The sequence below is a fragment of the Maniola hyperantus genome, chromosome 18, assembly GCF_902806685.2.
Source record: "Maniola hyperantus chromosome 18, iAphHyp1.2, whole genome shotgun sequence".
Classification (NCBI taxonomy): Eukaryota; Metazoa; Arthropoda; class Insecta; order Lepidoptera; family Nymphalidae; genus Maniola; species Maniola hyperantus.
Window position 1 is genome coordinate 12,731,829 of NC_048553.1, and position 26,841 is coordinate 12,758,669.

General features: G+C 39.8%; 1 protein-coding gene and 1 long non-coding RNA gene across 2 annotated transcripts in view; both read left to right on the forward strand.

Annotated features, from left to right (window-relative positions):
• Positions 1–7,802, forward strand: part of LOC138403566 (uncharacterized) — a 139,669-nt gene extending 131,867 nt beyond the window's left edge. The window contains exon 4 of the long non-coding RNA XR_011237826.1: positions 7,618–7,802. This is a non-coding gene — a long non-coding RNA (uncharacterized lncRNA). The remainder of the gene's footprint in view (positions 1–7,617) is intronic.
• Positions 7,803–9,624: 1,822 nt separating this feature from the next.
• Positions 9,625–26,841, forward strand: part of LOC117990490 (neural cell adhesion molecule 2-like) — a 231,435-nt gene continuing 214,218 nt past the window's right edge. The window contains exon 1 of the mRNA XM_034977940.2: positions 9,625–9,751. Coding sequence (XP_034833831.1) covers positions 9,646–9,751 — 106 coding nt within the window. The 5' untranslated portion in view covers positions 9,625–9,645. The remainder of the gene's footprint in view (positions 9,752–26,841) is intronic.

The following is a 26,841-nucleotide window of genomic DNA, read 5'->3' on the forward strand; positions in this document are numbered from 1 at the left end:
GAAGCCTCCCACCAGACAAATTAAATTTTAAATTCTAGTATTTGTAGGTTGTAGTTACTTGTTATGTAGACTATGTAAAGTTAGTTTCAAATATCATTAACTAGATAATGCCCGCGATTTCAGTCGCTATATAACATACTGGCTGATCCTCGCGGCTTCACCCGCGTATATATAATATAGCCTATGTCACTCAGGAATAATGTAGCTTTCTGTTGGTGAAAGAATTTTCAAAATTGGTTCAGTAGTTCCAGAGATTACCCCCTACGAACAAACTTAACGACATAACCTCTTTATAATATTATAAGTAATAAGTATAGATATAGAATATAGATACTAAAAAAACGTATTGAAAATTTACGGTCCGTTACATTATAAGTGCTTATGTGTGTCAAGTACCGTGGGTAACACACTACACCATTAGTCTATATATATAAAAAAGGAAAAGGTGACTGACTGACTGACTGACTGACTGTACCAGTGGTACAAGATTTTACGTCTCACCAAACCAAACCAAATTCGAGAGTCGAAATACTTCCGCGGTACAGTAAACTGGATCTTAAATGCCTTGTTTTAAAGCTCAAGTTTGTCTACACTTCTACAGCCAGCGCTCCAAGCGGAAACATTGCGAAATTAAAATCAGTGCCATTGAATATTTGACTTCAATTCAAGGCTGTTTAGGTCCATTTTACTGTAACGCGGAAGTATTTCGACTCTCGAATTTGGTTTGGTTTGGTGAGACGTAAATATCTTGTACTACGGGTACTGATCTATCAACGCACAGCTCAAACTACTGGACGGATCACGCTGAAATTCAGCATGCAGATAGCTATTATAACGTAAGCGTCCGCTAAGAAGGGATTTTTCAAAATTCAACCCCTAAAGGGGTAAAATAGGGGTTTGACGTATAAAACTCTGTCAGTTTTGAAGTGTCTATAAAGAAGTTTTGTAGTTAATATTTTTGCAATTAGCAGTATGACATATTTTATTAAGCTCATTTTAAAATCTCATAGTTAAAGATCAAACCTAAGGGTGTAAAATAGGGGTTTAAAATTTGTGTAGTACACGCGGACGAAGTCGCGGGCATAAGCTAGTTTAGAATATTTCTGCGAAACCAATTACATTCTATTGTTTACTTAGTTACTTATTTGTCTATAACAAGAATGGCAGCGGACGAGAAGCATCGCTTCAACCTAAACAACTAAATACCACAGTTAAACATAATTTATTACTCGAAAACTCCTTATAATTTCTGTATAAATCAAATTGGAATTCTGTGTATTAGAATTTCTAATTCAAAAGGGAATTCGTACGCCGCAAAATAGGCACGCAGACATAATTGAAATCGGATGATTTATACACCTGCAATGTGCTTCGACCTTTCGTTTACCTATATTTTTATTATTTTTATGATAGTGTTTTTATATACACTTCAAGGAAATTTTTAAATAATTTTAAATATCTACATAATCAAAAATTGCGCGAAAATTCGAATCCGTTTGGTCCGCAATTTTTGATATGTATTAAAAATTATTTAGAAATATTAGTTTGTTTTGTTTTTAAACGATGATTTCGGAAATTGTATTCTGCGCAAGCAGAGAAGGTCCTAACGCTACGCTCTTCTACCACGAGACCTTAAAATAAGGACAAGCACTATTGTATGAACGAAATTGGATTTTTTTTTATTTATGTTCAACATTTAATACACTAAGGGATTACGGTATTTTATGGTAACAGAGCACATAGAATTTAAATATAAATATTTATAAAAAGCGTGCAACAAATTTGCGCTCGAGCAGCTCTGACTTTTCCATACATTTCGCCTTAAGATTAATAAGTTGGTAGGAAATTCTTCAGACCACACACAAAAGTCGATATTTTATAATAGTAATTTAAAAATATAACAATAAATATTCAATTTAAATATCACATCAACCTAAAAAAGCAAATTGTTATGATTTCTAAAACATGTTTGAATGATGATTCATGATAATATGCAGCTCTGTACGCTTAGTATAAGATTTTACGTCTCACCAAACGTTGCTAGAATTCGAGAGTCGAAACACAATACCGTCAAAGTAAAATGGACCTAAAGAGCCTTGAATTGAAGTCAAAAATTCAATGCCACTGATTTTAATTTCGCAACGTTTCCGCTTGAAGCGCTGCTGGCTGAAGATGTGTAAACAAACTTGAGCTTTAAAACAAGGCAGTTAAGATATAGTTTACTATAATGCGGAAGGTTTTCGACACTCGAATGCTATCAACGTTCGTGAGACATAAAATCTTGTACTAAGCGTACTAATTGAGCAGAAAATTCAATCATACGCCAAATAAACAGCGGAACCGGATCTCTCTTAAGTAGGTATCTCTATTTAACATGCAAATTGATTTAGCTAAAGCATACTAATAATTAAAATGGCCATAAGTATAACTCGTAATAAAATCCATAATAATTATCCCATCCATCCTAATTCCTAATATATTTATTATATTAAATGCCTGTCTGGTACCTTTCATCTAAATCAGTACCCTTATTATCAGTACTCTTATTATAAATGCGAAAGTGTGTTTGTTTGTTGGTTTGTTGATTTGTCCTTCAATCACGTCGCAACGGTGCAACGGATTGACGTGATTTTTTGCATGGGCATAGAAAAAGACCTGGAGAGTGACATAGGCTACTTTTTATCCCGGAAAATCAAAGAGTTCCCACGGGATTTTTAAAACCCTAATTTCACGCGGACGAAGTCGCGGGCGTCAGCTAGTATATTATCAAAAGGAAAAGGTGACTGACTGACTGACTGGACTAACTGAGCTATGAACACTTAGCTCAAACTACTGGACGGATCGGACTGAAATTCGGCATGCAGATAGCTATTATGGCGTAAGCATCCGCTAAGAAAGGTTTTTTGAAAATTCAACCCCTAAGGGGATGAAATAAGGGGTTTGAAAGTTAAGTAGTCGCGAGCATAAGCTAGTTTCCGAAAATAAGAGTTCCCGCGGGATTTTTGAAAAACTATACTCAAACAAAGTGGGAACAACATCTAGAAAAATATCTTTATAACGATTCTTTTGGTTCATTTCGGTTTATATATATTATGTTCCTAAATGTTTGCACTGACGTTGAAAACGCCAAGAAAGTGAAAATATTCAATTAAATATACCCGGAACTCTGTACCCGGGGCATCGGTAGAGCCCCGGAACCTCCTCCAACCCTCAAATAACACTGGCTCGCATAATACTGTCATACATAATGTATGAACATGAATTGTAACCAGTTTTTTCGTGCGTTTGTTTGGTGTCGAATCATTCTCGTGTTTATCGACAAGAGAAAACTTTTGAAACGAAAAACTGAACTTGTCCTGCTCGAGTTTCACCCACGGCGATATTCTGTCTCAATGAATGCTTTACGACTTACGAAGGAGATAATAGAATAGAATAGAATGTTTTTTATTCATGTAAACTTTTTACAAGTGCTTATGAATAGTCAGGTAGTTTTAATTTACCACTAGTTCGGAATGCCGTTCCTACCGAGAAGAACCAGCAAGAAACTAATCCATACCATCCATACTAGTCCATACTAATATTATAAATGCGAAAGTGTGTCTGTCTGTCTGCTAACTTTTCACGACCCAACAGTTTAACCGATTTTGATGAAATTTGGTACAAAGCTAGATTACATCCCCGGGAATGACATATGCTACTTTTTATTCCGGAAAATTAAAGAGTTCCCACGGGATTTTATAAAAACCTAAATCCACGCGGACGAAATCGCGGGCATCATCTAGTAGGTAATAAATTACACCTTTTGATGGTTGGTTGTTGGATTTGTAAGATATAGTGGTGATTATTATTACGCAAACATAAAACTAAAGCTACGAGGGTTCCGAACGCGCCCAGGTATTTATTTATTTTTATTTTTATTATTCATGTACCAAAAATTGTAGTTACAAAGTAATAATAAATTAAGTTACATTGGAAATGCTTATCTCTAAACAGAGATTTCTTCCAGCTTCCCATTCAAGGTTGTGAGTAAGGCGTATCAAGAAGTGGAATAGGTCTACGGTACTAGAATCTAATAAACTACTTAAATATCTTATAATAAATACCCAAATCAACTTATATACAATAATAATACTTATCATAAATAATTATACATATACATAATATATGAAAAATATAAATACATATAATATATAGAATACTCTATATTAATGATACTGCTTCACTCTGTATTTGAATGAGTGTACTGAGGGGCAGTTCTCTCTGACATTTTCAGGAAGTGAGTTCCAAAGTTGGGTAGCTAGTACGGTGAAAGATTTGTTATAGAAGACTGTGTTACAATGGGGAGTGACGAGAGGATTTTTTGAGACACACGACCGCATAGGTCGAGTAGGAGGGCGGGATAGTTGAAGGTATAAGGATAGGTATGAGAAGAGCCCACAACAAACTCAGCCGGGTATTCTTTTTATTTTCACCACTTTTTACCAAATTACGCCGACCTCCGATTAGAAGGCGGACGTCCTAATCACTAGGCTATCACAGCTTTTATTATTTGTCGTCTATTGTGGGCGTATAATGATTGCGAATGCTTTATGCAATTACCTCTATTGTAAGTTTACAGACAGGCAAATTGTTGTCTATTCCTAGATTTACATCTAGTATATTTAGAACCTAGTTCGCCTGCAGTGGCGTGCACAGTGTTTCAAGCCAAGGTAGGCATTAGTTAGGTAGGAACCTGTTTACTGACAGGTCATAATGAAAAATATGCATTGAGCTATTACAACCTGGGGTAAGCAGTGCATTTATGCCTCTATGACCTGCACGCCACTGTTCGCCTGTATGTTTACAAAAAGGGCCATTCTACGGTGGCGACGATCCCTCAGCCAGCGATCTAGAGTTCTTAGTGCAGAGTTCTGCTGTCAAGACTGACCAATCAAAGACTTCAAATTATTATTAACTAGCTTATGCTCGCGACTTCATCCGCGTGGACTACACAAATTTCAAACCCCTATTTCACCCCCTTAGGGTTGAATTTTCAAAAATCCTTTTTAAGCGAATGCCTATGTCATAATAACTATCTGCGTGCCAAATAATATGTTGTTATATGTTGTCGATTCAGGATCAGACCGAGAGTTCCCACACTCTAGTTCACTCTGTCGATTCTCGAATAGATATTATGAATTTATTAAACCCAATTTGCATGAAAGGGCTGAAAGTTTACGATTCCCCTATGGGTGCCTTTTTGCCTATCCCTCGGAAAGTAAACGTGACCCCACGGGTTCGAGCCGTCAGTCATGACAGACGGGCGTCGGGCAGTGACAAGGGTCCAACCTCATCGGATCCTGCACGTGACCGAGCTAGCGAGTAGCGCGCCCTTAAGAGTTAAGGTTACGCTTCTTATTCGCTTCTCCATAACGCAATACGCTGATTATTCTATTTGTTGTAATTCAAGATCTAAAACTACACCAGTTATAGATTTATCTATACATTTTCTATACCCAACTGAACCCAATGAGTCCGTCTGTCCGTCATGTCTGTCAAGAAACCTATAGGGTACTTCCCGTTGATCTAGAATCATGAAATTAGGTAGGTAGGTAGGTAGGTAGGTCTTATAACACAAGTTAAGAAAATATAAATCCGAAATCCATGAATTTGTGGTTACATCACAAAAAATTAAAATTTCAATTTATAAAGTAAGATAACTATACCAAGTGGGGTGGGGAAAAACGGAACCCTTATAGGATTACTTTGTTGTCTGTCTGTCTGTCTGTCAAGTAACCTACAGGGTACTTCCCGTTGACCTAGAATCATGAAATTTCACAGGTAGATAGATCTTATAGCTGACATTTGGGGAAAAATCACACAAAAAAATTTAAATTGTGGCCATGAACTAATAATTAGTATTTTCAACTTTCGAAGTGAGTGACTATATCAAGTGGGGTATCATATGAAAGGTCTTCACCTGTACATTCTAAAACAGATTTTTATTTATTTTTATGCATCATAGTTTTTGAATTATCGTGCAAAATGTCGAAAAAATACGACTGTAGTACGGAACCCTCATTGCGTGAGCCTGACTCGCACTTGGATGGTTTTCTTATAAATTATCGTTCACCAACGTCGAATAAAGTTATTCCGCCCCATTTAGAGTCACAGTTAAACGAATGCAAATACAAAGTTTCCTCTGTTTGTACTTTAAACTCCGCCCCACATACTGCGGGCTTTGAAGTTGACATTTCCGTTGAAAATGTGCGCTTTTTCTAGCTTTTTTCACTTTATAAGGTTACTTGTGGTAGCATTTCAAACGTCTTTTATTTTGTGTGAAAAATGCCAAGCGCAGGCGAATAAACACTGTTCCAGTACAAAGGTTTCTTTGACAAAATGACTAAAACAACCGGCCAAGTGCAAGTCAGACTCGCGTACTGAGGGTTCCGTACTAGAATCGTATTTTTTTAAATATTTATTTTGGCAAAAACAGTCATTACAAACAATTACTTATTAAATATAGTCGCATACCTACTTATATATAGACAAAACATTGCCGAAAAACATTTTACATACACAAAGTTATTAAAGCATTGAGCAGAACAGTATTATAGATTATATATATTACTAGCTGACCCGCCCCGGCTTCGCTCGGGTGGAGTTTAAAAAATCGAGGTGGGGGTTCAATTTCCAAAAATCCTGAAATTCATATTTCTTCATTTGTTACCGAAAACCCAAATACCAATTTTCATGCAAATAACTTGAAAAATGACGGACTTTCATACAAACTTTCATCCCCTATTTAAACCCCTTGGTAGTAGAATTTCCAAAAATCGTGAAAAACTATTTTTTTTATTTTTAACCGAAAGCTTAAAATACCAATTTTCATGCAAATAACTTGAAAAATGACCGACTTTTATACAAACTTCCATCCCCTATTTAACCCACTTAGGGGTGGAATTTCGAAAAATCCTTTCTTAGTAGATACCTACTCTTCACAAAGAATAGACCCTCCAAATTTCATGTCTTTAGGACCAGCGGTTTAGGCTGTGCGTTGATATCTATGTCAGTCAGTCAGTCAGGACTTTGAATTTTATATATATATATATATATATATATATATATATATATAGATTTAAACATGCTGTTTTTATTCCCTTCAAAGAGTTGAAGAATAAATCTAGAATCTGTCACCTTTTCGTTTTATATATTTAGAATTGAGTTAAAGGACCTACTTTTGCACCATATTTCCAGGTCAACTGAAGTGCGACTTTGAGTATGAAAAACACTTTATATAACCTAACTAGAAATATTAATCTTAATATTCACTAGGTATATAATGGGGCCCTAACACGCGAGTAATCTTATAATATTTTTTCGTTTTTCAATAAATTATGGTGCCTAAAAAAATTTTTGAATACCTACTAGCTGCCCCGGCAAACTTCGTTCCGCCTAACAGTCGATTTTTTCAGGAAATTTTTAAAATTTTTCTCACTGTAAGAACCATCCTCGTACTTCAAGGAATATTATAAAAAAAGAATTAGCGAAATCGGTTGAGCTGTTCTCGAGATTTGCGATCAGCAACACATTCAGCGATTCATTTTTATATATAGAGATTTTATTTGTTTGTTCCAGGTACAAACATCTCAAAGTGTTAGTCATAGAGACTTAGTGAGTGTAGTGTGAAGTGTAGTGATGTTGTCGTGAGGCCGAGGCCATGTGGAGGCCGTGCGGGCCTGTGTCGTGGGCCTGGCTGTTGCTCGCGGGCCTCACCGCGGCCTACACCGACACCGAGGACTTCCTCAGCGATTTGGATAAGCCAGGTAAGATAGTGATGTTGTCGTGAGGCCGAGGCCATGTGGAGGCCGTGCGGGCCTGTGTCGTGGGCCTGGCTGTTGCTCGCGGGCCTCACCGCGGCCTACACCGACACCGAGGACTTCCTCAGCGATTTGGATAAGCCAGGTAAGATAGTGATGTTGTCGTGAGGCCGAGGCCATGTGGAGGCCGTGCGGGCCTGTGTCGTGGGCCTGGCTGTTGCTCGCGGGCCTCACCGCGGCCTACACCGACACCGAGGACTTCCTCAGCGATTTGGATAAGCCAGGTAAGATAGTGATGTTGTCGTGAGGCCGAGGCCATGTGGAGGCCGTGCGGGCCTGTGTCGTGGGCCTGGCTGTTGCTCGCGGGCCTCACCGCGGCCTACACCGACACCGAGGACTTCCTCAGCGATTTGGATAAGCCAGGTAAGATAGTGATGTTGTCGTGAGGCCGAGGCCATGTGGAGGCCGTGCGGGCCTGTGTCGTGGGCCTGGCTGTTGCTCGCGGGCCTCACCGCGGCCTACACCGACACCGAGGACTTCCTCAGCGATTTGGATAAGCCAGGTAAGATAGTGATGTTGTCGTGAGGCCGAGGCCATGTGGAGGCCGTGCGGGCCTGTGTCGTGGGCCTGGCTGTTGCTCGCGGGCCTCACCGCGGCCTACACCGACACCGAGGACTTCCTCAGCGATTTGGATAAGCCAGGTAAGATAGTGATGTTGTCGTGAGGCCGAGGCCATGTGGAGGCCGTGCGGGCCTGTGTCGTGGGCCTGGCTGTTGCTCGCGGGCCTCACCGCGGCCTACACCGACACCGAGGACTTCCTCAGCGATTTGGATAAGCCAGGTAAGATAGTGATGTTGTCGTGAGGCCGAGGCCATGTGGAGGCCGTGCGGGCCTGTGTCGTGGGCCTGGCTGTTGCTCGCGGGCCTCACCGCGGCCTACACCGACACCGAGGACTTCCTCAGCGATTTGGATAAGCCAGGTAAGATAGTGATGTTGTCGTGAGGCCGAGGCCATGTGGAGGCCGTGCGGGCCTGTGTCGTGGGCCTGGCTGTTGCTCGCGGGCCTCACCGCGGCCTACACCGACACCGAGGACTTCCTCAGCGATTTGGATAAGCCAGGTAAGATAGTGATGTTGTCGTGAGGCCGAGGCCATGTGGAGGCCGTGCGGGCCTGTGTCGTGGGCCTGGCTGTTGCTCGCGGGCCTCACCGCGGCCTACACCGACACCGAGGACTTCCTCAGCGATTTGGATAAGCCAGGTAAGATAGTGATGTTGTCGTGAGGCCGAGGCCATGTGGAGGCCGTGCGGGCCTGTGTCGTGGGCCTGGCTGTTGCTCGCGGGCCTCACCGCGGCCTACACCGACACCGAGGACTTCCTCAGCGATTTGGATAAGCCAGGTAAGATAGTGATGTTGTCGTGAGGCCGAGGCCATGTGGAGGCCGTGCGGGCCTGTGTCGTGGGCCTGGCTGTTGCTCGCGGGCCTCACCGCGGCCTACACCGACACCGAGGACTTCCTCAGCGATTTGGATAAGCCAGGTAAGATAGTGATGTTGTCGTGAGGCCGAGGCCATGTGGAGGCCGTGCGGGCCTGTGTCGTGGGCCTGGCTGTTGCTCGCGGGCCTCACCGCGGCCTACACCGACACCGAGGACTTCCTCAGCGATTTGGATAAGCCAGGTAAGATAGTGATGTTGTCGTGAGGCCGAGGCCATGTGGAGGCCGTGCGGGCCTGTGTCGTGGGCCTGGCTGTTGCTCGCGGGCCTCACCGCGGCCTACACCGACACCGAGGACTTCCTCAGCGATTTGGATAAGCCAGGTAAGATAGTGATGTTGTCGTGAGGCCGAGGCCATGTGGAGGCCGTGCGGGCCTGTGTCGTGGGCCTGGCTGTTGCTCGCGGGCCTCACCGCGGCCTACACCGACACCGAGGACTTCCTCAGCGATTTGGATAAGCCAGGTAAGATAGTGATGTTGTCGTGAGCCTGACTGTTGTTCGCCTTTCTACTTAATCCTGTAGATTCGGAGCAAATTCGCTGTGAGGGACAGACAGACAGACAGATATACCAGTGATCCTATAACGGCTCGTTTTTACAATCCGACGTATGAAACCCTAAACATGATAAATTGTATATAGAATTTTATTGTTTCATATAGGTACTAGGTAAGTACGTCTTATTTTAACAGATAATTTAATGATGTTTAGAAACCAAATACTGAGAGCACGCAACAACTGGGTAGAAAAAATAAAAGCTACAAATAAAATAATAATTTAGTATCCATTGAATCCAAAACAATCAATCTTGGACTCTCTCTTTTATTATCCACTTAAAAGAAGAACAAAAACAATAACCAATACACAAACAAATAGAAACAATAAAAGCTATACAAAAACAATACAAGAAGGGCAATCAATATAAGCCTGTATTGTAAAGGTTCGTTCACATTGACTGTCGCACGCGAATATAGCGGGTAGAGTTGAATCTGATGCGTGACTTTTATTCACATAAAAGTCGCCACGGTAACCACGAATTGCTAATGCCTACAGATGTAATTTGTAAACGATTTCTAAACTTAACTAAATAACCAGATTAAATGAACTGCTATCTTTTTCACAATGTTCTTATGGAAAAGGACAGACTACTTTTAGACCTGTGAATTACGTATGAAATTACAAGCAAACCTTTTTTACACGGTCGTCCAATTTAGAGCAACTTCGGCATACATAATGTTATTTCTATAACATTTTATATGCCTGTCTAAGCCTTCTTAACTGACTGGTCCTAAAAACTGATCTTTTTTTATCTAAATATATAAAAGGAAAAGGTGACTGACTGACTGACTGACTGACTGAATGACTGACTGACTGACTGATCTATCAACGCACAGCTCCAACTACTGGACGGATCGGGCTGAAATTTGGCATGCAGATAGCTATTATGACGTAGGCATCCGCTAAGAAAGGGTTTTTGAAAATTCAACCCCTAAAGGGGTGAAACAGGGGTTTGAAATTTGTGTAGTCCACGCGGACGAAGTCGCGAGCATTAGCTAGTTAATGATAAATACTATTATATACTTTTTAATTGTTAATAGTTGAATTTATTAAATAATGATGGAAATTGTGATAATTAATTACGTAAATTTAAAACTAAAGCTACGAGGGTTAGAAACGCGTCCTGCTCTGAGAAGAAGCCTACAACAAACTCAGCCGGGGATTCTTTTTACTACTTATCACCATTTCACATTATCACTTAAATTTATTAGAACTATTAAAGCTGTTAAAACAACTGATTCCCAAGCTTTCTTGTTATTTAAATATAATAATAATTTATCCTTTATATTGTACTTAATAGGAATTTTCAACAAGTTTACGCCAAGAACACTATTAATTATGTACTGGGTAGTTTTAGATTTATTACATTTTGAATAAAGGTTTTGTAATCGAATAAACACCAATTTAGATTTTTTGTAATTCGTACTGTTTATATTATTTTGCATAACGCACAATTTCGTCGACAGTGTGAAGCAGCCCTGAGCCGAAATTCTAACCAATCACACGCTGAGAGGCTACATTTAGTGGCCACTGCGTCAATAAAACAGTTCCTTATGGCTATAACAGTCTGACACCCCCTTTACTCGATGGTTTATGAATTATAAACAAGATATACGACTTCAATACACCATTAAGTTACCTATAGCGACAAGTTTATAATTTTATAGGCATTGTCCGTGAACTTATCATTCACCATCATCATTAACTCATAACTTACTAGCAGTTGCCCGTGACTTCGTCCGCGTAAAATTTCTGGTTTCTCATGAGATCTGAAATTTTCCCGCTGCAAAAGACCTCACTTGCCTACTCACTCAGTCTCACCTTAAGGCACGGAACCTAGAATACCTAAATGCCAATTTTCATATCTCTAACTTCAAAAACATAGGATTTTCATACAACCTTCGACCCCCCTTTCACGCCCTTAGGGGGGGAATTTTTCAAAACCGTTTCTTAGCTGACACCTACGTCGTAGAAAGAACCTATCTTCCAAATTTCAAGTTTGTAGGCCTTATAGTTCCTGATATTTCGTGATTAGTCAGTCAGTCAGTCAGTCAGTCAGTGAGTGAGTGAGTGGTATTTCGCTTTTATATAATATTTAGATAGCCGGCGCACTACTAAGCGGGTCTGCTCTTAGAATGATAAGTGTATGGTCACGGTCTGCCACGCTGGCCAAGTGCAGATTGGCAGACTTCACACCTTTTTAGACTAGAATAGAAAATAATTTTTTTTATTCGGTTAAACTTTTACAGCTAAGCTGTGATAGCCTAGTGGTTAGGATGTCCGCCTTCTAATCGGAGGTCGGGGGTTCGATCCCGGGCACGCACCTCTAACTTTTCGGAGTTATGTGCGTTTTAATTAATTAAATATCACTTGCTTTACCGGTGAAGGAAAACATCGTGAGGAAACCTGCATGCCTTAGAGTTCAACATAATGTTCTCAAAGGTGTGTGAAGTCTACCAATCCGCACATGGCCAGCGTGGTAGACTATGTATGGCCAAAACCCTTCTCAGTCTGAGAGGGGATCCGTGCTCTATAGTGAGCCGGCGATGGGTTGATCATGATGATGATGATGAAATTTTTACAAGTGCTTTTGAATCGTCAACTAGTTTAATTTACCACTGGTTCGGAATGTGGTTCCTACCGAGAAGAATAGCAAGGCCTTATATTTTTAAGAATTGACCCTGAAGCCAGAGAGGGTCAATTCTTAAAAATATAAATATAGATTTTCGGCTAATACCGACAAATTGGGCACTCTAAATTCTCACATTGCATTTTCGATCCTAAAATATTGCCTTTTTGTACCTAAATTAATTTACATTCTCCGCGCGAGCCCAATTTGGAAATTTCATGGACTACTCGATAACATGGATGCCACCCTTAAAAGTACACTAGAACAAATTCTAAATTTAACTTTTGATGAGCACTCCTGGAACCAAGCAACTTTACCGGTCAAGTACGGTGGCATCGGCGTGAGGAAAATTTCCAGTGTAGCTCTTCCGGCTTTTCTGTCCTCTGTGCATAGTATAAAAGAGCTTAGCTCTCAAATTCTCAAATCCAATTCATCATTGACCTATACCGCAGAGGCCCTAGAGAGTTGGAAGGTCAGATGTCCCAATGTCGACATCCCGAAGGAACGTACTACACAAAAACTTTGGGATTTGCCATTGGTTCAACTGACACATACGAATTTGGTTCAAAATCTTTCAAGTGACAGAGATCGTGCCAGGCTTCTAGCATTATCCGAAAAGGAATCTGGGTATTGGCTGCATGCCTTGCCATCAAAAAATCTCGGCACACTTTTAGATAACGAAAGTTTTCGTGTGGCTCTAGGTCTCAGATTGGGAACACCACTGTGCCATCAGCACAGATGTCCGTGTGGAAAAGAGGTTGATAAATTTGGAATCCACGGACTCTCTTGCCAAAGGAGCTCCGGTAGGCTGTTTAGGCATGGCTCTCTTAACGATACAATTAAAAGAGCTCTTGCCACCATAAATATTCCTGCGCTCATTGAGCCGGCAGGGATTAGTCGGGATGATGGCAAGAGACCTGATGGATTGACGCTGGTTCCCTGGGAACGGGGACGGGCGCTAATGTGGGACGCAACTTGCGTTGACACATTGGCCCCGTGTCATATCAGGAAGACAGCATCAAGACCGGGAGCCGCAGCAGAAAAAGCTGAAAACGGCAAGCGGCGCAAGTATGCCTCTCTTATAGAGAGTTACATTTTTGTGCCGTTTGCCGTGGAGACCCTGGGGCCATGGAGTCTTAGTGCTAAAATTTTTTACGAGACATTTCACCGCGATTAATAGCCTCAACTGGTGACAGAAGGGCTGGCTCATTTTTTGCGCAGCGGATCAGCCTGGCTGTCCAGCGCGGAAATGCAGCCAGTATTCTTGGCACCATTCCACGCGGTCATGATTTATATAGTAATTAGATAAGGCTAGCCTTAAGTTTTATTGTATTAAAAAAAATTATAGATTTTATTTCATGTATCGCGTTTGTAGGCATGGCCTTGACCTAATAACGCCACTTTTCTATTAACCGTGAGAAACCTAATTTCCAAACCGGCATGTCAACAAAACACCATGGACCTTGGTAGTAACCATCGAACACAGTGTTTACCTGATAGGGTATGAATTATAAATCACACTATCCCCGACCACCATAAACTCATGTTTATGGGGTACCTAGCCTTGAAACTTTAATACGGGATTCGACTTGGTTTAGGAAGTTAGGAACCTATTTCAAGTTTTGCGTTGAAGTAATTATCAGCCGAATGTTCTTGGTTCGAAAGATTTTTATTTCACATATTTAACTAGCTGATACCCGCGACGTCGTCTGCGTGAATTTAAAAACCGATGAGGCCTGACAATTTGTACTTACTTACCTAATTATATTTTGCTTTTATTCACGATAAAGCATACCTACCTATTTCATTAAAAAAATCTTTGATTTTGTGAGATAAAAAGTAGTATATCTCTCTATCATATCCATGCAAAAAATCACGTCGATCCGTTGCTCCGTTGCGGCATGATTGAAGGACAAACCAATAAACAAAGACGCTTTCGCATTTATAATGTGGGTAATGATAAAAAGAGAAAATGACTAAATGACATAATTATCAATGTTCAGCTCAAACTGCTTGAAAACAGCACGTTTAAAATCATATTGTATCGTACCGTACGTATAGTTGTTTGACAATTTTATTTTAAGATATGGGTACTTAAATCTAAATATATAAAAGGAAAAGGTGACTGACTGACTGACTGACCGACTGATCTATCGACGCACAGCTCAAACTACTGGACGGATCGAGCTGAAATTTGGCATGCAGATAGCTATTATGACGAAGACATCCGCTAAGTAAGGATTTTTGAAAATTCAACCCCTAAGAGGGTGAAATAGGGGTTTGAAATTTGTGTAGTCCACGCGGACGAAGTCGCGAGCATAAGCTAGTTATATATAAAGCCTTTTTTAGTCTGGATGTGTGTAATATAAAAATATAAGCCAAAAATAAACGCATTATAAATCATTGTTAACAATAATATTCCCTTATCCAGATGGCCAACCTTTTGTTTAATATAACCACAACTTTTTTTCGTAAACAGACTCAAAAATCCTTTTATTCAAATCAAGCTCATAAATTTTAAATCCCCCGCTCCGTATAAATCATTGTACAATTAAATGAACATTTAAAGGAGAGAAAACATATTTAAAAATACAGAGCCGTTGACAGTCTAACGTTGTTAATAATAAATTATTGTACCTATTATTAATATGAAAGAAAACTCAGAGTCACTCGGCGGGCGATGGAGAGAGATATGCTTGGAGTTTCTCTACGTGATCAAATCAGAAATGAGGAGATCCGTAGGAGAACTAGAGTAACCGACATAGCTCAACGGGTTGCGAAGTGGAAGTGGCAATGGGCAAAAACTCATAGGCGTTGACGACCTCGCATTGGAAATACACCTTTTTTTTTACTTTTATTCCACTTATCTGTCGTGTATTCCTCTTTTATTTACTGTTGTATTTTCATTTAGATGATTTCATGAGATCGCTATTTTAGCGATAAGGCCGCCTATTGTACATGCTGTATTTGTTATATGTCTATTGTTTTTGTTTTGGTGTACAATAAAGCATATTTTACTTTTTTACTTTTACCTTTGGCAGACCTCTCACTAGGTGGACAAACAACATCAAATACCTATGTGGTAGGATTTTAGAAGCCGCGGATTCAGGCGACGCAAGTTCTTAGAAGAGACCTATGTCCAGCAGTGGACATCTGTTGGTTGACGATGATAATTTTTTTTAATATATTTTTTTTTTTAATTCAGATACAAGTAAGCCCTTGACTGCAATCTCACATGATGGTAAGTGATGATGCAGTCTAAGATGATAGCGGGCTAACCTGGAAGGGGTATGGCAGTTTTTATTAAACCCGTACCCGTACCCCGTACACGGCATCGTCGTACCGGAACGCTAAATCGCTTGGCGGCACGGCTTTGCCGGTAGGGTGGTAACTAGCCACGGCCGAAGCCTCCCACCAGACCAGACCAGAAATTTAGAAATTATAAAATTCCAAACCCCTGCCAGGAATCGAACCCGGGATCTCCCACTAATAAGACCACAGCACTCACGACTGCGCCAGGGAGGTCGTCAAATGAATAAAATCTGAAACGCGTAGCAACATAGAAATTAATTTATTAATTTTGCCCATCAAGAAAACGTTTGAAATATTAATTTGAAAAGGGTTTTATTGTGAGAAGTCTTAAAAATAGATAGGTAATTTTTAAAATGTTTTTAGAGCATAAAATCAACTTTTCCTTTTGAAGGAAAGAAATTAAAGGAAACTTTGTCGTTCTTTATTTTTTTTTTAATGTTTCAACATCTAGAGAATGGTCTCGTGTAAAATTAGCTAAAAGTCCTTTGCCATTTTTTCATCTGTTATAATTTCAAATTATATTTTGGGCTAAGACATTTTACTTGTCAAATAAATAAAATATATAAATAGTTTATTTCAGACTAGCTGATGCCCGCGACTTCGTCCGCGTAGAATTAGGTTTTTAAAAATCCCGTGGGAACTATTTAATTTCCCGAGATAAAAAGTAGCCTATGTCACTCTCCAGGTCTTTATCTATATCCATGCAAACAATCACGTCAATCCGTTGCACCGTTGCGACGTGATTGAAGGACAAACCAACAAATCAACAAACCAACAAACCAACAAACAAACACACTTTCGCATTGATAATAAGGGTACTGATATCAGTAATCATCACTACTATCACCTGTCTTCCTTTTTGCCAGCGTTCTGGTTACACCATAGATTATCTACTATATACTAGAGATAGATGTGCGACTCTAGATTTCTTTTTCAAAGTTACGCGTGTGCTCACATCTAGAGGGCACTAAAAGCGCGCTAGGCGTGCGAGAGCGCGAAAATTTAAATGCTATTTAAATGTACTTTACTAGAATATTTTATATTTTTGAACATGTTTTAAAAAAACATCAATAATTCCTTTAACGTTTGTTTAAAACATGTTTAAAAATATATATTACAAGACTGACTCTTTAAGATTCTAAATTATAAAACACTATAGAAATAAAAAGGTTTTAAGGTTTTGTAAAATATTTTATTTTCATAAATTCGTAACTAGGTACATAAAATACATACCCAAATTCAAGACCCACGAGATTGTGAAATAGGTAACGCTCAAATCCAAAATTTTTGGTTATTTACTTTTCATAACTTTCATATTACTACCACAACTGGTGTATTTCAACGATCTTCAAACTGGTGATTGCAAATTTGATAATTCGTAACTATATATTATTTCATTATCAGTCTTGCTTTCTAAATGTTGTCCTACTATCTCTTTTAATTGTTTAAATGGTTTCAAAGAGAGGAGTAGCCAGGTTTTGGAAAGCCATGCAAACATCTGAAAAAGTAATAACATAAAATATGCATTAGTCTATACTTACTTATTGTACTTAATTAGTTGATAGCTGATACCTATAATATAAAAATAACTTAGTCAATAAAGTTCAAAACAAATGTTGTAAGTACACTTAATTACAAAACAAAAAATTTACAGAATTAGTAGTTAATAATCCATAGCAATATGATAAATGCAAAAGTGTGTCAACCTGTCTGTATGCTAGCTTTTTACAGTAAATTTGTGTAACCGTTTATGATGAAAGTTAGTACCTACAGAGATAACTTGCATCCAGGTAAGGACATAGGCTTCATCTTCATAGTTCCCATGGGATTCCCAAAAACCCTAAATCCACGTAGACAAAGTGGTGGTCATCATCTGTTTGGTACAGAGATAGCTTGCATCAGACGGTTGTAACTTGTAGGCCACATTTATCCCGGAAAATTGGACTTCTCACGGGATTTCTAAAATAGTTTTTTCGAGCGGACGAAATCGCAGGAACTATATACCTAGTATCATGATAAAATACCTAATGTGCTAATGGTGCCTTAATGGTGAATAGAGTTTGACTCATTGAAGTAATTTTGAGTTAGATTACGAGTAAGCTGATTTTATACTTACCGAATTAGTCACATCCAGACACACATCGAGATCTCCGTGGCATTTTTCTGCACAAATATATTCACAGAAAAATCATTTCACAAAGCAAAAACAAGTCCGTAATCCGTAGCCGTGGTCAATCGTTCAGGCATGAATCGAGTCACTAAATCAATCCTTAGAATATAGTTATCGAGGTGGTGAAAGGAAATACGGACTACAGAGTCCTGTTATTAAAGCAGGGTCAGATAAATTTAACAGAAATATAAATATTTACTACAGCACACGAAAATATGAAAACTTGGTTATAATTTATTAATGTCATTAAAATTACACCAATGTGCCCGCCATCTATTGACGTCTTTTGTAAACTGTTCTCTATTTGTTTAGCCGTGCTCGCGCTTAGATGGCACCACAAGCGATTTTCAATTTGCGATTTTTTAATGTTCTAGAGTTGCACCCCTATGGGTTACACCCTGTAGATACAAATATAAATAAATAATAAATAAATAACCTTTTATTTGGGACCATAGCGCACAGTACAAAACAGAACAACACCAGACAAACGTACATAAACAAAACAAAAAAACACAACAAAAAACAAAGCATGAAGACAAAAAGATCACAAATACTTAACTAATACGTACGGCTTTCCATGCATTTCAACAGAGAAAACCATCGCACTTACTTAGCTCCTATAGATAGTGTACGAACGTGTATAGAGGCGGCGAGTTTCCCAGCCGAATTGCATGGAATTACAGTAAAATTAATCTAAAATAAAATAAAATAAATGTCTGACATAAGACCATAAAATATCATCATACAAATATCATCATAGCATGTTCTACCAAGACGTTACCTACTTAATAGCAGAGACACAGCCATAACAAGGCATACAAAATATACGAACGGCATATATCCGTGTAGCATTGGATTATTGGGTTTTGTCACGAAAATTATACATGGAAATATATGGGTATATTTTTAACATTGGTTCTGTACAAGGTGCCAGATAATACCGGTATTATTATCCCGGCAGGCAAGGGCCGATGTATAGATGTAACAAATGTCACCACGTAATTAATCTAAATATATAAAAGGAAAAGGTGACTGACTGACTAACTGATCTATCAACGCACAGCTCAAACTACTGGACGGATCGGGCTGAAATTTGGCATGCAGATAGCTATTATGACATAGGCATCCTCTAAGAAAGGATTTTTGAAAAATTCAACCCCTAAGGAGGTGAAATAGGGGTTTGAAATTTGTGTAGTCCAAGGGGACGAAGTCGCGAGCATAAGCTAGTAAATAAATAAAGCCTTTATTGCTGAATTTACATTTAACAAATAATTTGAGCCTCAATAGCTCAACCGGTAAAGGAGTGGACTGAAAACCGAAAGGTCGACGGTTCAAACCCCGCCCGTTGCACTATTGTCGTACCTACTCCTAGCACAAGCCTGACGCTTAATTGGAGAGGAAAGGGGAATATTAGTCATTTAACATGGCTAAAATTAAATCTCACACTTTAGGTCCTGTGCGATCAACGCATCTTCTGACCCATTGGCCTCCTCCAGGTTTTTACACATGAGTCTGTTTTGTGATTCTCTTGTCCTTAGTGACTCCGCTGTCTGCTTTATATCGTCTACCCAGCGCTTTCTTTGTGTACAAACTTTGTCATACAAAGACACAAACTTTGTCATTCAAAGAGATCATGAAGAACAGTCAATACCCTATGTCTTCAAAAAGAAAACTCTTTTACTTATGCATTCTTACTACCCTCACTTACGGATGCCAAACATGGCCGTAAATGTAATTCAGAAAACCCTTCAAAAATTAGGACTTGCCAAAGAGGTATGGAACGCAGCATGTTGGGCTTTACCAGAAAGGACAAGAAGAGATGAAAAGATGTAAGGCGAATCACCAAACTCGAAGATGTATTCATCCAAACCAAAATACTGAAATGGAGATGGACTGGAAACATGCTTTGAGAGAAGTCAAAGAAGTAGACCAAAGCTATGATAGAATGGAAAGTTAGGGATGGCTCAAAGTGGAACGGGGGTTCAAAGATAACTAACCGGTTAAAACCTGGCTGATCTCAAAAGGTATAAAAATTCTATGGTATTCTATTCTGATATGGAATATTTCCAAACCTTCCATAGGTATTATGTAAAGGGAAATATTATACGGCTTAGTCTATCCCGGAATCCGCTTATCGTTTTTATTGGCGGCTAATGAACCCTAAAGCCCCCGTATGTGAGTTTTATTCCCAAAAATAACAATACATCAAAGGGTTTACGTAAGGACGAGTCAATACGATTGTTATAATACCACAGTAGGCTGCCCGCACATCGACTGCTTTCGTTTTATCGATATTCGATTCTGCTTTCGATTGTTTGAGCGACCATTCCGTTGATCGAGTGACCACATCGACACGTAAATCATAAATCTTCTTTCATAAATAACTATCTATCTTCTTTTTGTACCTATTCAACTTCTCTACAACCTCTCGCACTGCCAAGGATCACTGGTAGAGATTTCTCATAGAGATAAGTGCTTCGTTGTCCACTCTTACTCTCTTTTTCTCTTTATTGTAAATGTTTTTGGTACAAATTAAATTAAATTTGACAGCCCGGTATGCGTTAGAGCTAACTAAGAATCGAAATTGGTTGATACCTTCAACTTGATCTCGAAATCGATATCCATGATCGACACAAGCGACCGTTGCGTCGTAGCGCTATCGGCATTTTAAACCGAGTTGTCGAGTTATCTGTTTCGCTCGCACTTACAGGTCGCTGGCACCTACAACCTGTAACTGCGAGCGAAGCAGACAGATAACTCGACGACTCAGTTTTAAATGCGTCGACTATAGTAGCGCATGTGTGCCCAGACTAACACTGCCATATTTTACCTCGACGGCCTTTTATTTGTTCTGAACATGATATTGTGTGGAACAAAGTATATGTGTTCTCTATTACTGTTTGTCGTTCCGTACGCTTGGGTGGTACATGTTGTGATAGCTGAAGACAAATATTGTTTACAATTTTATTGTTACGTAAATATCTTTTATAAGAAATGATAGCCTGGTGGTTAGGACGCCTACTATTCGAGGGGTTGATTTCAGGAACGCACCGCTAACTTTTCAGATCTATGTGTGTTTGAACTTTTATGTAAATCACTTGTTATAAGTTTTAACAGTTTATAACTATTTATATTTAGACTACTTTTTTATTTAATGTACTTCTAATTACAGTTTTATTATAAACTAACCCGCTAATTCCTTCTTAATAACCCGCTAATTTCAAACCCATATTTTACCACTTACGGCAGTTACGCACTCACCCGATCCGAGTCCGGGGTTAAATATTCAAAAATCCTTTCTTAGCTACGTCATAATAGCTATCTGCATTTCAAACAGCCCCATCCATCCAGAAGCTGTGCGTTGATAGATCACTAGATCAGTCAGTCAGTCAGTCATCTCTTCCTTTTATATTATACTAGATGAAGCCCGCGACTTCATCCGCGTGGATTTAGGTTTTTTAAAAATCCCGTGGGAACTCTTTCATTTTCCGGTATAAAAAGCCTATGTTCTTCCCCGGGATGTAAGCTAAATGTACCAAATTTCATGAAAATCGGTTAAACTGTTACACCGTAAAAAGCTAGCAGACAGACAGACAGATACACTTTCGCATTAATAACACTAACGCAGAATGGATTTAAAAGAAAATAGATTTAAAGCTTCATGATACAAACCAATACAATACAAAACTTGTCCATACAACTTTGAAACAAACACATAACCGCATTGAACCATAAACAGTGTTACAAATGCCCCGCAACTTTTCCTCGGGGTGTATAAAAATAGCTATTTAAGAGGCAGAAAGTAATTTACTCTATGAGACTCGAAGCTCTGCGGTCGTAGCAGTAATGAAACCAATTTTTCGAAATTCTTACGTATTTTTTTAATGAAAATATTATAACAAAACTTAAAGCTAGCCTTATTTAATTACTATACAAATCATGCCCGCGTAGAATGGTGCCAAGAGTACTGGCTGCATTTCCGCACTGGACAGCTAGGCTGATCCGTTGCTCAAAAAATAAGCCAGCCCTTTTGTCACCAGATGAGGTTATTAATCGCGGTGAAATGTCTCGTATTTTTTTTTGGACTAAGACTTCATGGCCCCAGGGTCTCCACGGCAAACGGAACAATAATAATTTAACTCTCGATAATTGCGTAATGGCGCATTTTACATCTGCTGTGAGATTTTTCTTCTACCTCAAACCAGGTCGGGGTCGCTTGGTCTCATGACTTGAGAAATATGCCTGTGGTGACGTACACCTTCCACGGCCATGGCAAAAGTTTTATCTCATGAGGGAGAGAAAGATAAGAGATTAGAGTTTTTTAGTAATCCTATTTAAGTAAATTTTTTTTTTTTTTAACTATGGTAAGTACTATGTTCTGCTATTTTTTGCAAACCATCATAACGTTGTAAAATTCAACAAAAATAACAAAATGTTATGAAAACAGCATAAAATTCAAAAGCAAAAATAACTTTAAACTTAAGATTGCCCCTCTCTGCCTCCCAAGCCGGCTGGTCACCGTGGGAGTGTTGCACGAGCGGAATAGCATTGTATTGCATCTTAGCAAGAGGTCTTGTTTATTTAAATAACTTTGCGGAATGAGGCTTTTGTACCTGGAAGTTATTATTAAGTATACTGTGCCAATACAATACAAAACTTGTCAATACAGCTTCGAAAGAAACACGTAACCGCATTGAACCATAAACAGTGTTACAAATGCCCCACAACTTTTCCTCGGGGTGTATAAAAATAGCTATTTAAGACGCAGAAAGTAATTTACTCTATGAGACTCGAAGCTCTGCGGTTGGAGCAGTAATGAAACCAATTTCACGCCATTCCGACATCATGGTGCATTTTACGTCTGCTGTGAGAATTTTCTTCTACCTCAAAGTGTCATGACTTGAGAAATATACCTGTGGTGACGTACCCCTTCCACGGCTATGGTAAAAAACTTATCTCATGAGAGAGAGAGAGAGTGAGATTAGGGTTACTCGATAGAAAAAGAGGCGTTTGTTAAATTTAGGACGCAGAGTTACGCGAGCGGAGCATTGTACTGCATTGACAAGATGTTAGTTATTTAAATATGTTTAAACCTTAAACAGTGTTACAAATGCCCCACAACTTTTCCTCGGGGTGTATAAAAAGCTATTTAAGAGGCAGAAAGTAATTTACTCCATGAGACTCGAAGCTCTGCGGTTAAAGCAGTAATGAAACCAATTTCACGCCGTACCGACATCATGGTGCATTTTACGTCTGCCGTGAGGTTTCTGTTCGACTTTAATTACTGACAGTTTCGCGCCTTGGAACTAGGCAGCTTTCTAATGCACGTTCGCTCTAATTAAAAGGAATCTGTTTATTTTCCTTGCGATGAGTGAAGTGAACAGTTTTCAGTTGCAGGGAAATTTTGAATAATGGAGTGAATTTCGAGAATCACTTTGTTTTTAGGGTTCCGTACCTCAAAAGGAAAAACGGAACCCTTATAGGATCACTTTGTTGTGAGTCTGTCTGTCAAGAAACCTATAGGGTACTTCCAGTGACTTAGAATCGTGAAATTTGGCAGGTAGGTAAGTCTTATAGCACACATAATGGAAATTAAAGTACAAGTCCAAAGTACAAACAAACTTAAAATGAATGGTTAGTTAGGTTTCTTACCTTAAAATCTGAGGTATCAGTGCTTAGAACTCATTAGAAGAGAAAATTGATAATCTACAATTTTAATACTTATCAAATCACGACGAAAATTTAAAAGGAATGATCCCTTCTTAATTTTACCCTTTATTTTTCACGTCGGTAAAATTACATTACTCTCAGAGAAATTTCATGACTGTTAACTAAAAATTGCGGGCGAAATATTTGAGTGAGATCCGGGCCCCAATTTCGCAGTCATCCCAAGTATTTTCATCCCATCCCCTATTAGTCCGAGATCCCACTGCATAATTTGGTTACAAATTATACCTAACTAGCTTATGCTCGCGACTTCGTCCTCGTGGACTACACGAACTTCAAACGGCTCCACTATAGAAAGGTTCACCACTATTTATTCACGAATATTATACTATATAGGTATAGCGGTAATATTCAGTATAAAGAGGTTCATTTGCACTTTACATATCTGTAATTTCAAGTTTCGGAGACACGTATTTATAGACATTTATACAATTTTAAAATGATTAACATTATAAATAGAAAACACGATTACTACATAGATTTCGTTAATATTCACTGGAAAGATATTAATTTAATAATAATAATAATAATAATAAATATCGTTTATTGTTTCGTTATTGCTAGTAGTAACTATGTACAATGTTTTTATCTAATATTATATCTAAACTAAAAACTAACAATATACAATAAGGTCGCAAACTCAGCATAGCCGAGCACCGCTCACACTGCTCAGCGCTGGTTTTCAGTTTGCGCCATAATTTACATTGATTAATAAATAAAGACGCACCGCGCCCGTTGCGTTATCAAGCAATAAAAAAAAAATTGCATAAACTACAATAAAAACAGTGACATAGAAAAAAGAGCGAAATCTAAAAATAACAGTTAAATAAAAAATTTGCACTGATCTTTACGTAATTTCTTAATTTCAAGACACGTAATCGCGTATTTTATACAGATTTATGTAAATAAAATGAAATTAATTAGGTCCCTAGCATTTTTAGAAACACAAAACCGCAAAGTATGAACTACGAACACATAAAGATTACCATAACATAAACCTATAATACTTTTTTTTTAACTGGTTTTACGGCTCTGGGATCTATAATAATCTTGCTGGGAACCAAAGACCAATAAAGTAAACTTAGCAAGATACTTTTTTTTTTAACTGGTTTTACGGCTCTGGGTTCTAATCTATACCTCCCCCCCGCTCCCACCATCAAGAGCGAGCGAAGCGAGCTCGGGACTTGGGGCACTCCGACTCGGAAGGGTTAGGTTAGAAGGGGATGGCGGGGTCTGTAAGACCCCGCCATCCCCTTCGTGGGTTATTTCTTTTTTTACCACCCAGAAAAAAGGAGCCCCGCGAAGCGGGGCTCCGTCGACGGGCCCCGGTCGACGGACCCCGGTCGACGAGAAGAGACCACCACTATAGTGGGGAGTCTCTTTCCTCCCCCCCGCTCCCACCATCAAGAGCGAGCGAAGCGAGCTCGGGACTTGGGGCACTCCGACTCGGAACGGTTAGGTTAGAAGGGGATGGCGGGGTCTGTAAGACCCCGCCATCCCCTTCGTGGGTTATTTCTTTTTTTACCACCCAGAAAAAAGGAGCCCCGCGAAGCGGGGCTCCGTCGACGGGCCCCGGTCGACGGACCCCGGTCGACGAGAAGAGACCACCACTATAGTGGGGAGTCTCTTTCCTCCCCCCCGCTCCCACCATCAAGAGCGAGCGAAGCGAGCTCGGGACTTGGGGCACTCCGACTCGGAACGGTTAGGTTAGAAGGGGATGGCGGGGTCTGTAAGACCCCGCCATCCCCTTCGTGGGTTATTTCTTTTTTTACCACCCAGAAAAAAGGAGCCCCGCGAAGCGGGGCTCCGTCGACGGGCCCCGGTCGACGGGCCCCGGTCGACGAGAAGAGACCACCACTATGGTGGGGGGTCTCTTTCCTCCCCCCCCGCTCCCACCATCAAGAGCGAGCGAAGCGAGCTCGGGACTTGGGGCACTCCGACTCGGAACGGTTAGGTTAGAAGGGGATGGCGGGGTCTGTAAGACCCCGCCATCCCCTTCGTGGGTTATTTCTTTTTTTACCACCCAGAAAAAAGGAGCCCCGCGAAGCGGGGCTCCGTCGACGGGCCCCGGTCGACGGGCCCCGGTCGACGAGAAGAGACCACCACTATGGTGGGGGGTCTCTTTCCTCCCCCCCGCTCCCACCATCAAGAGCGAGCGAAGCGAGCTCGGGACTTGGGGCACTCCGACTCGGAATGGTTAGGTTAGAAGGGGATAACCCCCCCCCCCCCCCCCCCCCTAACCTACCCAATCCTTAAGTTTTTTAAAACAGGCTACGCCAGAAGACTCGCTTTAAAGCCGTTTAGAAAAAAAAAGTTTACTTTACTGGTCTGTAGTCTGTACAGCAGCAGCAAAAGTATTATAGATTAGAACCCAGAGCCGTAAAATCAGTAAAAAAAAAGTATTACAGGTGTTAACGGTGGTAACCTATGACAGTATCTATTGTATTTTGCGATTTTGTATTGTGTTTGTTTAGTTTATTCTAAAAATGCTAATTGTGATTAAAGTGATTAATTTTATTTAAAAAAATGATTTTCGAGCTCTGAAATTTTAACTTAGAGTTTCAGGAGCACCCCCTTTACTGCCCCCTATCCCAATGGATGGTATTGTACTCTATAGCAACCCCCTTCAAACCCCTATTTAACCCCCTTAGGGGTTGAATTTTCAATAATCCTTTACCGGTTATAGCTATCTGCATGCCAAATTTCAGCCCGATCTGTCCAGTAGTTTGAGCTGTGCGTCAGTCACATTTATCTTTTCCTTGTATATATAGATAACTAGCTGATGCCCCCGACTTCGTCTGCGTGGAATTAGGTTTTTAAGAATCCCGTACTCTTTGATTTTCCGGGATAAAAAGTAGCCTGTCACCTTCCAGGTCATTATCTATACCCATGCAAAAAATCACGTCAATCCGTTGCACCGTTGCTACGTGATTGAAGGACCAACTAACAAACTAAGGATGTCATGTTATTCTATGCTTTGATCAAAATAAATTCCATAAAAAAAATTCTCGAACAATAAATTTTACCCAAATAAATAGTAAGCGTAAGGATTATGCTAAGCAACCCCAACTAACAAACTAAGGATGTCATGTTATTCTATGCTTTGATCAAAATAAATTCCATAAAAAAAATTCTCGAACAATAAATTTTACCCAAATA